Below are 13356 nucleotides of genomic sequence, written 5' to 3' on the forward strand. Positions count from 1 at the left end.
AAAGTTTTTACATGAAACTTGTGAGGGCGACAGATCACGTGATTTGGAACAACTTTTGCTAGAGGTGCTTCCCCAATGCTAGGCGTTTTTTATTGTATTTGCGGGCCATAGGATGGTGAGATTTCACCGAACGAGCAAGACGCATAACCAGTACAGGACGGCCCCCAGCACCGTGAGGAAGCGTCAGCGACCATTATGTCTCTAACAACAGTTGCCCACGACGTGATCGATCACCACTAGAGTTTGATTTATGTTTGAAACATCATCTATTTGTGATAACTGAATAAATTTGGTTAACTATGAAGCTGCAGTCGAAACAAACCATCTGAGACAGTTTCCACTTTATTGAATGATTATTTTTCTGTCACATTGCTCCACACACTAGCATATCTCAGAAAAGCAGAAGGCATTACCTTATGTCAAGGATGTTCTGGTCTCACTATGGAATTTCTCCACATGTTACTCTTTATTCTTCATATGATTTTGTCGTAGTTTTCTGGAAAGAATATTGTAACAAAATTATATTTTTCTTTTTCGAGTAGTATAATATTCCAGCGCTTATGGAAGAATACTGACAGCAAAAATGCTTGATAAAATGTGAACGAGTCATTTTTGTGCTACTCCGTGAAGTTTTGGACAGTGGTTTGGTATGGTCATCTTCATCGCCTCCGCCGAAATTATCGTTGTGATATAATTATTTACATTTATACGAAACTTAAAAACAAGTATTAAATAATAACAATAAAATAATAATAGTAATAATACTGAGAGATCAGCAGGAGTAAAAAGAAAAACGGGACGTTTATAACTTTCCACACTTATTGAAATTCACAGGGGCATCTATAAACTAAAATATGCAGTGTAGTTTATATAAAATGCACTGTGTGTCCACGAGATAAAAAAAATTACATTTGCTAATAACAGTGACGTAGTTGGTGACTCGGAAATACGGACTGACCTACAAAGCCAAATGCTCTGAAGATGGTAACATTAGTGCCAACACAGCCACTGGACAGAAAGTCTGTTTCGGAGCCTGCTGCGACCGTTTTAGAGGAGAAGGAGCCGTCCGAGCCGCAGTAATCACGAGGCTTTGGGAGCGGCGTACCGGTTCTTGTTGGTGGACGGCTTGGACACGCCGCTGCCGCTGCCGCCTCCGCAGCCGCCGCCGCCGCCGCCGCCTCCGCCCGGTGTCAGATTCTTCTGCGCGATGTGTGTCTGGTAGTGCTTGGCGAGGTGCGCCTTCTGGCGGAAGCTCTTGCCGCACAGCGTGCAGGAGAAGGGCTTCTCGCCGGTGTGCGTCCGGATGTGCACGTTCACCGAGTACTTGTCCTTGAAGCCCTTGCTGCAGATGCTGCAGTAGTGCAGCGAGCGCTCCTTGCGCGCGCCCGGCGTGCTGCCGGCCGCGCCCTGCAGCGCTGCCCCCTTGGCCGCGGAGCTCTGCTTCTTGGAGTACTTCTTGGCCCTCGGCGGCGCCTGCGGCGGCGGCGGCGGCGGCGTCTGGTGCTGCGGTGCCGGGGGCGACGACAGCGCGTGGTGGTGCGGCTGCTGGTGGGGGTGGTGCTGTTGGTGGTGGTGGTGGTGCTGGTGGTGGTGGTGCTGGTGGTGGTGGTTCAGAGGGATCAGCGCGAGCCCGTCGTGGGTGGGTGGCGGGAGCCGCGCCATGTACATGGACGCGTGGTGCTGGTCGTGCGGCTGCTGCTCCATCACGCAGAACCGCTTCGCCGACTCCACGACCTCGTTCGTGATGTTCCGTATCTTCTCGTCGAAGCCTCCCGGGAACGAGAAGAGGATGTCGTCGACGCTGGTGGCGGGCGGGGAGTGGTGGTCGCCGTCGTCGAACATGGCGGCCCTGCCCGCCGGCCCGCTGTCCAGCTGGAGGTGCTGCACCAGCGGCTTCTTGTCGGCGCTGTCCTCCGCCGCCTCGGGCACGAACACCGGCGACTCGGCCGCCGTCGGCGTCTTGGAGCCGCTGCCGTGGCTGCCGGGCGGCGTGGACAGCGCGCGGCGCAGCTCCGTGTGGCCGTCCTTGAGGCAGTCGCTCTTGTGCACGCCGTTGTACCTGCACAAGGGGCAACGTTCTCTCGTTAGTGGCGCAACTGAGCTGTGGCAACCGGGGCGCGTGTTTCCGAGGGCCAGCACTTTTGTCACGGGTCAAAGAAAAAGGACAATGGAAGAGTGGGAGGGGAGGGAGGACGCAGAAGAAGAAGAAGAGGAAAAGAAATGACTGGAGACCGATGAAATGAAAAGAGGCAAAGGTGTGTATAAGAAAATCGTGAGTTCGCACTAGACTATGTTGAGTAACAGTTTTCAGGAAAATACATGACCTCACAAGAGAAACTGGAATTTGAATTATTGTTGTTGTTGTCTTCAGTCCTGAGACTGGTTTGATGCAGCTCTCCATGCTACTCTATCCTGTGCAAGCTTCTTCATCTCCCAGTACCTACTGCAACCTACATCCTTCTGAATCTGCTTAGTGTATTCATCTCTTGGTCTCTGCGATTTTTACCCTCCACGCTGCCTTCCAATGCTAAATTTGTGATCCCTTGTTGCCTCGGAACATGTCCTGCCAACCGATCCCTTCTTCTAGTCAAGTTGTGCCACAAACTCCTCTTCTCCCCAATTCTATTCAATACCTCCTCATTAGTCATGTGATCTACGCATGTAATCTTCAGCATTCTTCTGTAGCACCACATTTCGAAAGCTTCTATTCTCTTCCTGTCCAAACTGTTTATCGTCCATGTTTCACTTCCATACATGGCTACACTCCATACAAATACTTTCAGAAACGACTTCCTGACACTTAAATCTATACTCGATGTTAACAAATTCCTCTTCTTCAGAAACGCTTTCCTTGCCATTGCCAGTCTACATTTTATATCCTCTCTACTTCGACCATCATCGGTTATTTTGCTCCCCAAATAGCAAAACTCCTTTACTACTTTAAGTGTCTCATTTCCTAATCTAATTCCCTCAGCATCACCCGACTTAATTCTACTACATTCCATTATCCTCGTTTTGCTTTTGTTGGTGTTCATCTTATATCCTCCTTTCAAGACACTGTCCATTCCGTTCAACTGCTCTTCCAAGTCCTTTGTTGTCTCTGACCGAATTACAATGTCATCGGCGAACCTCAACGTTTCTATTTCTTCTCCATGGACTTTAATACCTACTCCGAATTTTTCTTTTGTTTCCTTTACTGCTTGCTCAATATACAATTATTAGGGTCATTTAAAAAGTACTGCACACACTTTCAGACAGAACTGAAGAAAATAATTTATTTTACAAAATACGTATACAGGCCATCAATATAATCACCATTCTTGCTCGTGACAGCTTCCCATCGGTTTGGGAACGTCTGTACTGTGCATAGGGCATCATCATTGTTGACCTGTCTGTTTACTCGGGTCACCTCACCGGAATTTTCACCAATTGTAACAAAAGATTTTTCACCGGGTTGTTCCTTCAATTTAGGAAACAAATCAGTCTCGTGGGCTCATATCAGCACTGTATCCCTATGGTTGGTGAGGAAGTATTTGCCATCCATATTTGTCGAGCGTTTCTATCACTGGCTGGGCAGTATGCGGTCTTGCATTATCGTGCAAAATGAGGTCACCAACTGCAAGTATGTCAGGCCTTATTTGACGAATTTTCGGGCGCAAAACATCTTGCAGAAGCAGCTTGTGGTACGCGCCTTTTACAGATGTCTCCTTGGCCACTCTATTTGTAGCTATGAGTCTATTCATGTCACACGCAAAGATCATCGTCAGTTTCATCACTGAATGTTGGCGGCGTAACTTTTTTGGGGGGTGGAGAGACGGAACTTTTTCATTGTGACGACTGAGACTTCAGTTCTGGCTCAAAATCTCGCATTCAGGTTTCGCCAACTGCAATAACCCTTTTCAGAAACTGTTCTCCTTCTGTTCGATAACATTGAAGCAATCTTTTTGCGATTCTTTTGCGAACTGCTCTTCCCTCAGGTCATACGCAACCCATCTGGCAGCAACTTTTCTCCTCTGCAACTTTTCAGTTACGATTATGTTAACTGAAGTGACAAAAAATCTGACCTCGTATGCTGTTTCCTCACATGCTTTTTTGTCAATCCTCTCCCAAAATATCATTAACAATAACTTGAGAGGTGTACTCTGTTCCAGTTGATGGCTTTCCACTTCCTGGGTTGTCCACAGTGCTCAGCCGGCCTTCGCGGAAACGAGCACACTACCGTGATACTGTGCTACGGTCCAGTACACTGTTCCCGCATACTTCTCTCAAAGCGTTGTGCATTTTCGTTGCGTTCTTTCCACCTAGGGATTCGATTTGGCTGCAGAAACGCTGGCTGGTCACTCCGTGCAACCCGACCTGACTCGATTTTAGGTTCTATTTTAAAAATGAATTGTCCACCAGACAGTAACGCGAACCAGCCAACACGAACGTCACACCTAAAGTCTCGCAAACATTCGTCATGAATTTCAACTTGATGACGCCACCGTAACGGTTGTGCTTTTGCAGTGAGCAGGGCTTTTGAAATGACACTCGTAAAAGAAGAGCAGCAGACTTCTGTACTGTAGTGGATATTTTTATAGATATTGCAATCCTATGACATTTAATGACCAATGAAGACTTTTACAAAAAGAGCAAAAATAGATTTGCCAAATGCGAGCTTAAAATAATAAAATAATCAGTCCAAAGACGGAGACAGAGAGTGACCTGTGACAAATGATCACCCAGAAGATATCACAAAAGATTGCGGAGCCTTTGCAACATCAGTAACTCAAACTTAAGAAGATTACGCACGTAGGCAGACTGCTGCGACCGGAATCAGTTAATATAAAAGTTCATTAGGGTTTGAGCTGCTTCATTGTGTACAATAACTTTCACTAAAAAACCGTTTATTGTTAGGTAGCAGTGTCTTTCCTTGGGGTCTAGCAACTGAGAAACTGATTAGGAACTATGTAGACGAATGTCCACTTTTATTTAGTTATAACCCTTCTACTGGGCATTGCATCACGTCACAGTTTAACAAAAATGCTATTTCGACACACTTCCTACTGTCAAATGAACAGGAAATTTTATTTGAAATTATTCAAACTTACAATTCTGAAGATAGTTACAATGCCACATCCAGGCAAATGTAAGTGGACATTCTACCGCACAGTACATACATACCGCCTTTTGCGACTCTAATAAAAGACTTTTTTTGGACCATATTAGGCATTTCGCTTTATTTCAAAGCATTTTCAGTTAATACTGTAACAATATGGATTTTATCACAAATCTGTTTGTCAATCCGTAAACAGTTCTCATGTTGTTACATTACTACTGTTAGACAATATTCAATTATAATTATTAATTACGATCTTTTGCTTCCTACGTCGTTCTTAATGTTCTTCCACACTTAGATGCCCGATTTTCATAACACTGTACTTCACTAACACTAGATATATTTACATTTTCTTGCTGTGTGGATACATTTACACCTTGTGTAGTTTGTTTTGATATTGTATGGTGTGACAGTCGTTTGTTTTGTTTCCAGTGGTTGTGGGAGTGTGCGTGAGCTTATATTTTTTGACTAGTGCGCGCGCGCGCGCGCGCGCGCGCGCGCGCGCGCGTGTGTGTGTGTGTGTGTGTGTGTGTGTGTGTGTGTGTGTGCAGTCAGTTCTGGGTTGAGAGCTGAGTTATGAATTTTAACCTTAGATTACTGAAACCTCGTAAAATTTACGATTTCAGTAGGGTATAAGACTGGACTTTTGTAGTATTTATCAAACCATTGGGGATCTAATAACTGTACTTAAGTAATGTATAACGTGTAAAATATGTCTTCCCTTGAATAAAATTTGGTGTAGTAATATTTAATTGTTTAGTAGGAATGTAAAATTTTCCCCTCTTTAGTGTTACTAGGGTTAACTTGACGGAGTGACTGAGAGTGGTGTAATGTAATACATGAGAACGGCTAACGACCCTGACAAAAATATTTGAAAAAAAAAGTTCTTGCAGTAAGCACTGAAGATCTTTTGCAATAAAGTGATACTCTTATGGTCTAAATAAGACCTATTACAGTCGCAAAAGACAGTATGTAACCGGTATTACTTGTGTAACTGCGAATGCTTAAGAAAGGAGACCTAAAACCAAAAAAAGACATGTACAGTACATCAATTTCTCCATTGGTGGACGAATAGCAAAAGCATTGCAACCGTAGCCAAAATCGGCAGTTGTTTCTATTTTGTAGACGTATTTCTCTAAAGTTATTACACACCACTCTTACAGCATTACTCCCAACCAGCTTCCACAACAGATATGTTATCCAGAGAGGGTCTACTGCTCTCTAACTGCTACAGGAAGTCACCTGGCCATGGAATGGGCTATGAACTGTGTGTTAATTGTGCTATTAAAATCATCGCGCGTGCGTAAATAACCATTTCTTGACGATGACGACTAGCGTTACACAGTTGCTTGTGGCATTTTCTCGGTGACTTTCGTTTCTAGTAAGCTGTCGAGTTTGTTCTAGAGACGATAGAGATAGTTCGGTATAGGCTGCCAACGGAAAACCTTTGGAGTAATGGTCTGTATGCATATAAATGTGGTTTCGAACTGAGACGAACATCCTTAGCTAGTACAAAGAGGTGCACAAATTCTTGTTCCAACCCTGCCTGCCCCTATCTCCCCCGCAACCATTAAAGCAGCTCAGCCTGTCACAGCGGAAACACGAGAGTACATGTGTACTGAAGCACAGCTCAAAACAGGGCAACTTGGGTTTCCACAAGCCTGTCAAGTTTCACGGGACCCCGTTCAGCCTGCCGCATCTGACCACAGCTTGTTCTATTAATCCATCGTGACTATAGAATAGCCAGCTATATGTTTGCGTAGATAGTTTCACTGCAGCTTAGTTATCTTAACTGTGGAAGCAGCAAGATGAGACAAACCAAACTTAAGGGAGACTCAGGAGAAATTAAGAACTGGGAAATATACATCAGTCACGAAACAAGACTCAAGTCCGGCAGGTGAAAAGCTTTAGTGTGTTAGTGACACAGCTTCAGAAAAATAGGTAGGTGTCTCACAATGCATTTTTGTGTAAAAAATATACTAACCACACATTCGGAAACCTCGAGTACGTTACGATGTGTTTGTAAATTTTACCAAAAGTTTCGTCATTCCATAAATATTTTCAAAGAGGACAAGCAGTTAGTGGGTGAAAAATGTTTGTCAATGTGTGCTAAAGACTTGAGACCATTTAGCAGTACAGAGGAAAACAACTTTCTAAATTTTGGACAAACATTGTTGGCAATAGAAAAAACTGGTGCAGTGGATATTAAAAACTACATTTGTGTAGTATGCAACGCAGTGGAAAGAAAACATAGTATGAACGAAAAGATTCTCTTTTTCAGACATGAGGGTTTTGCATTAACATAATGTGAAAAAGAAAGTTCTCGTTTGTTAAAATGCATTTGTGGAAGTTAAAACGAACTATTTTGACCACTTAGAATGAATGCGGGGAAAAGACTCCCAAAGAAATGAATAAGATATAAAATTTACCTGTTCAAGAAGGCCCCTTTGCCTTGAAGTGCACTCCTCAGCAGCGAGTCGACATTGGTGCCGCTGTTGTTGTCGCCAATCTTCCAGTCGTTGTTGTTGTTGGAAGCCGCGGTCTGGCCCGTGGCGCCACCAAACGTTTCGGCGTCGCCGCTGGTCTCCATCATCGGCGACGACTCGGAGATGTGCTCGTAGCTGTACTGCTGCTGCTGCTGCTCCGTCTTGATCTCGTGGGCCATGGCCTGGTGCGGGCTGAGCGTGCTGGCGTCCTGGTGGCTGTGCGGCTGGTGCGGGTGGTAGCCGTTGGAGTGGAAGGACGGGCCGCTGGTCCGCGCGTGGCCGTCGCCGGGCACGATGCTGAGGATGGCGTCGATGTCGAGCGCCGCCTGCGGCTGCTGCTGCTGCTGCTGCTGGGCGGCCATCTGCCGCAGGCCGGCCTCCGGGGCGCCGCCGGCGGGGGCGGCGGAGGCGGAGGCGGCGCCGCGGTCGCCCTTGGCGGCCGCCGCCTCCGGGGGGCGGTACCACGTGGCGGCGGCGCCGGCCGGCTGCGGCTCGTTGCCGTGCAGCACCGTCAGCGTGTAGATGGCGCCGTCCGTGTTGCCGCCGCCGGCCGCCCCCGGCCGCCCGCCGCCCCCGGGCGTGGCCGCCTCCTTGTGGCTGGACGAGCCCGACGCGTCGCTGTCCTGGCTCCAGCAGTACGTGTTGAGGTCCTCGAAGAAGGCCGTCTCGAGGCGCACCGTCTCCTTGTCGCACTGCGGCGGCGACGACCAGAAGCCGTGCTCGGAGAAGGCGAGCGCCCCCGGGTCTCCGCCGGCGTTGGCGGCGCCCGCCGCGGACGCCATCACCAGGTGGTTGTTGTTGGCCTCCTTGAGCTCCTGGAACGCACCCATCTGGGCGGCGCCGCTGTTCACCGAGGAGTTCTCGATGAATATGCCCATGGACTTCATCAGCGAGCGGTTGAAGGTCAGCGCGTGCGGCGGGTCACCCACGTCGGGGGCCACGACGAAATCGAAGAAGTCCGTCTTTGATATGTCTTCCGCTCTGAAAGCTTCTGTGATATCCATTATCACGTGGGGTGGGGTCCTCCAACAAATGTGCGTTCTGGTACACGGAAGACTCTCCAGTGTCAACTCTGCTCTGGATTCTCGGTGTCCTCCGCCTCTTATTCCATAACGCTGCGATCGCTGCAAGCGAGGTGGTGCTGTCTACGTCAGCGGCAAAATGCAGTCACGCCTTTCTCGTTTCATCACGTCTCCACCTGCGAAACAAACAATGAACTGTTATAATTTTTGTTTACCTTAGCAAAACTGTTTTCTGATGTAAACACATTATGTTTCGATTTAAGGAAAGAGTATAAAAACACACAGACTCTATTGCAATGTAATTTAGCCAATGTAACTACAAATTTGCATTATCCAGCAAATAACACGCATTCCATGAAACCGAATACAACTGATGCTCTGAAAATGAAGACCAAAGTTTGAAAACAACTATAAACAGCATTATCTAATATCAGGATCATTAATAATCAATTCGTTTCAAGTGATCAGAGAACTCGGTAATTTAGGAGTTTATATGTCGCATGAGCAAGCGGTAAAGGGAATGGAAGAAAAATTTGGAGTCAGAAGAAATATAAATCCTCAGGTTTGGCAATGGCATTGAATTCTGTCAAAGATTGCAAACGACTTGGATGAGCAGTTGAACGGATTGTACAGTTTCTTGAAATCGGGATATAAGATGAACATGAACAGAAGTAAGACAAGAATAATGGAGTGCAGTTGAATCAAATCAGGTGATGCTGAGGGAAACATTAGGAAACGAGACACTTAAAGAAGTAGACAGTTTTTGCTATTTGGGCAGCAAAGTAACTGATGATGGCCGAAGTAGAGTGGATAGAAAATGTAGTCTGGCAACGGCAAGAAAGGCATCTCTGAAGGAGAGAAATTTGTTAACGTCGAATATAGACTTCACCGTTAGGACGTCTTTTCTGAGGGTATCTGTCTGGAGAGTAGCCATGCATGGAAGTGTAACATCGGCGATAAACAGTTTAGACAAGAAGAGAACAGAAGCTTTTGAAATACAGCGCTACAGAAGAATGCTAAAAGATTAGATGAGTACATAAATACCTAATGAGAGTTACTGAACAGAACTGGAGAGACAAGAAATTTGTGGTACAACTTGAGTAAAAGAAGGTAACGGTTGATAGGATTGTCAGCTTAGTACTGGAGGAAGTATGAGGAGTAAAAGTTGTAGAGGGAGACCAAGAGATGAGGACAGTAAGTAGATTCAGAAACATGTAGGTTGCAGTACCTATTCGGAGATGAAGAGGCGTGCACAGGATATAGAAACATGGAGAGCTGTATCAGACCAGCCTTTGGACAGATCACAACAACAACAACAACAACACAAAGTCAACTATGGAAAGGCGATATAGTTCGTATCTCTCCTTGGAACGCGGAACGCGTGAGCTCAAGCGCCCCCCCCCCCCCCCCCCACACACACACACACAAACACATATACACCAAAAGGCTCACATGACGCCAGTCTGTAATATAAGACTATTCGGCATCGACACCAACAGAGCATCACGCTAAGAGGAGAACGTGCGTTTCACAAATGTCGACTCGTCTCAATTAAACATGACGTGAAAAGTTCAGCTGCTTCTGCCCTCGTACCAACTACACGATGTTCACTAAATAGACAATCACAAGCACTTTAGAAACATGACTTCTGCTAATTATTATTTAGTAATAATAGACTACAGAACTTCAATATCCGAAGCTAGGTTAGTGGAATTTTGAGTTCATTTGGTTATCAGTAGTTTTCACCTTTCGCGCACTACGACCTCTTTCCTCGCGGTGTATAAGAGCTGTGTCTTAAGTGTATCTGTTGAGTACAGGTGACTGAAAAATATGTGTGTATAGTGTGATATCATTTTTGTACTCCTTGATAACAAGAGAAGGGAGAGGTTGAAGCCTAGTGTGTCTCGAGTAGCATTAAGGAGGTCGCCGAACTTAACCTCACCAACGCAGCACAGCTGCATCAACAGCGTCGCTAAGCCTTCCCTCTCCAAGACGCAACGCGAAGGTGTTTGGAGCTTGATTCAGGACAGTCCGGCCATCAGGAACTTAATAATAGGGGTCTAGTAATCCGAAATACTTAGTGCAAAGATCACTAAAAGTGATTGGCTAGAGTTTCTCGTGTATTTCAATTAATAATCATAACAGTGACGATACAACCTAATCTCAAATGTTCGCATTTAAAGATGTATTATCAAATATGGAGCAAGACCTATGGTCGGTCTGTAGTCCTCTGGACGAACGGCTTACAAAAAGGCGTGTGGGTCTTGGAAACCCAGTTTAGTGCCATTTATTTCTACTGAATTTGATTCCGTTGATTTATTTACTCTTGGAGCCTATCAATTTTACGAGATCCCATCGGATCTGAGAGGAGGCTTCATTGAATGACATGTTAGCGGCTGGTGTAGGACTCATGGATACTCCAGAACGCGTACTGATGCCGTGCTACCAGACAAAATTTTTGATTACAGCAAGTGAGCGCGTTTCGTCGATCAGTTCATGTTTCTGGACGCAGAAGCAATGAATCGACAATCGAGTTCACCTTTGCGATTCGGGAGACGTTCAATAACGGGTTTCAGTTGTATTTCAGCAATAACAGGAAAACGGTACGTTTACGAACAATAATTCCTGTTCACAATGACACCTCTTTAGTCCCTATTAGAAGCTCTTAAACTGCATGTTTGGGACTTCACGAACATCCCCAATTCAACTGGCTCTGACACAGAGAGTTTTCGGGCTCCGGTCTCGAGGTTCTCAGAATTACTCTTAAGTCTGTGGGAAACAGCGAAGTTCCTACCTTGATGCGAGGAGATTTGGATCTTAAGTGAACGGTGCGCGCAGCCATATTAACGTAGCGAGTCTTCTCAGTGCCGAGTGGAACAGCACCTGTCCTACTACTGTAGATACGTATATCGGCCCGACAATTCGTTTGACATGAGAGGCAGTGAGCAGTGCGCCATCCAAACTTCACGGCTGTGCGCATGCTCACCATATGTGGATAGCGGCCAATTAACCGTAGCAGACGGAAAAAGCCCTACACGCACAGGCAACGCAGCTACTGGTAGAGTGCGTTCTCGCACGTGCATACCCGTGCAAGAAAGCGTGGATGCACCTGTGTTACGAACGCCGTTCCTGCAGGGTTCTGGGAGCTGCTCTCCCCTTATGAAGCTTCCTCGTGTCCAAGAACGTACACCTACCTACAGCAGAAATGTATCTAGGAGGCATCGTAAAGGATACAGAGGCAATCAGAAGGCTGCCGGTCGCATATGGAGGGTTCGAACGCTAGTTGTGGGAGAACTTTAAACCCCAAATTACGTCGTGCGAGGGTGGAGAGGCAACAGCATGGTGAACTAATGCCTTGAGCTACGGCAGTGGCTGATGTAGAGGAGACTGATGAGAGATTCGTTTGTCGCCATCTCCAATCCTCGTTTCGTCAACTGATGCAAGTTTTATGTTGTAAATACCTAGATTCTTTCTCAGCCTCTTTCTTACCAAAGTGAGCTGGTATTTAATATACAGTGTAGTAACCTCTTTACTGAGCAGACCCATTTTCGAGAACAGCAGATTATGTGAAGACACAAGTTTCACCCTCTGAGTTCCATTCATTCCCGACTCATCAACAGCCATCAACCACAAGTCCATACTTCGTAAGTAGTCATTCCACTCTTCCAGTCTACTTATGTAACAGGACATCTACATTAGTATGAAGACAATGATTATGGTCACGGTGAATAAGTCTACGCCTAGAAATCACCTAGATTTTGAACCAGGCACTGAGGGCTCACTGGCTATGGTTCAAATGACTCTGAGCACTATGGGACTTAACATCTGAGGTCATCAGTCCCGTAGAACTTAGAACTACTTAAACCTAACTAACTTCAGGACATCACACAACACCCAGCCATCGCGAGGCAGGACTCTAACCTGCGACCGTAGCGGTCGCGCGGGTCCAGACTGAAGCGCCTAGAACCGTTCGGCCACACCGGCCGGCGCTCATTGGCTATCCTCTGCTAAGATTCGTTCTCTCCTCTGTCGACCTTGCTGGTGGTACTTCAAGCACCCACCACCTTCGTCTCAAATCCGTTTCACGAAGACTGCACAGTGTCAGACTGTGTGTGTGTGTGTGTTGGAGTTTATGGGCGCTCAACATCGAGGTCATCAGCGCCCTGACACACAGTAAAAGGAACGAATGTGGAGAGACCTAATAAAACTGAAAAACACACTCAAAGCAGGAAAAGAGGGAAAATACGACCTGAGAAGGTAAAACCTAAGGTAAGGGATAACATAGCGACAAGAATGACATAGGAAACCGTCAGTGTCTGGCCACTTACATAAAATATGGGCGAGCTTGTCACACAGGAAACAACTGTACAACTGTCAGACTGTACTCCCAGAAGTCAGTGTGATAGCTTCTCCAATTCTCACACGTTTTCATACCAGGTACGGCACTAAAGTGCATATAATTTTTACCCTGTTATTTTCATAAGACTTGCCCTTTAGGCAACCATTGCGGATTAGACCTTACAAGCTACATAAAAAACGCTAGCCTGAGGTTTTTGAATGGTTTCCCGAATTTTTATGGAGTCCCACAAGCCTCCATCATCTATAAGAACAGTTTACATTAATATTGAGCTCAGTGCTACCTAATTAAAATAAGCACGTAACAAAGAAATTATTATTGCGTAATGCATTGGAAGTGTGTTAGCGAAAGCACCTACAGCGTTGAGTTACGCGTCATTTCCGCTGTCTTTTG

General features: G+C 46.0%; 1 protein-coding gene across 1 annotated transcript; it reads right to left on the minus strand.

The window, feature by feature from the left end:
- Positions 1-581: 581 nt before the first annotated feature.
- On the minus strand, positions 582-8764 carry LOC124777964 (transcriptional regulator ovo). The gene is made up of 3 exons (XM_047253523.1): positions 8172-8764; positions 7528-8069; positions 582-2059 (listed from the first exon to the last, which is right to left on the minus strand). The coding sequence occupies exons 1-3, from the start codon at positions 8586-8588 to the stop codon at positions 1081-1083; spliced, it is 1938 nt and encodes a 645-aa protein (XP_047109479.1). The 5' UTR covers positions 8589-8764; the 3' UTR covers positions 582-1080.
- Positions 8765-13356: the final 4592 nt, after the last annotated feature.

Source organism: Schistocerca piceifrons, chromosome 2, assembly GCF_021461385.2.
Source record: "Schistocerca piceifrons isolate TAMUIC-IGC-003096 chromosome 2, iqSchPice1.1, whole genome shotgun sequence".
NCBI lineage: Eukaryota > Metazoa > Arthropoda > Insecta > Orthoptera > Acrididae > Schistocerca > Schistocerca piceifrons.

Coding starts and splice junctions, on each gene's coding strand:
- LOC124777964 (XM_047253523.1), bottom strand. CDS start 8,588: ATGGATATCACAGAAGCTTTCAGAGCGGAAGACATATCAAAGACGGAC. Junction 8,070..8,171: donor GCTCGTCCAGCCACAAGGAG/GCGGCCACGCCC, acceptor AACGAGCCGCAG/CCGGCCGGCGCCGCCGCCAC. Junction 2,060..7,527: donor AAAGGGGCCTTCTTGAACAG/GTAAATTTTATA, acceptor CCCCTTGTGCAG/GTACAACGGCGTGCACAAGA.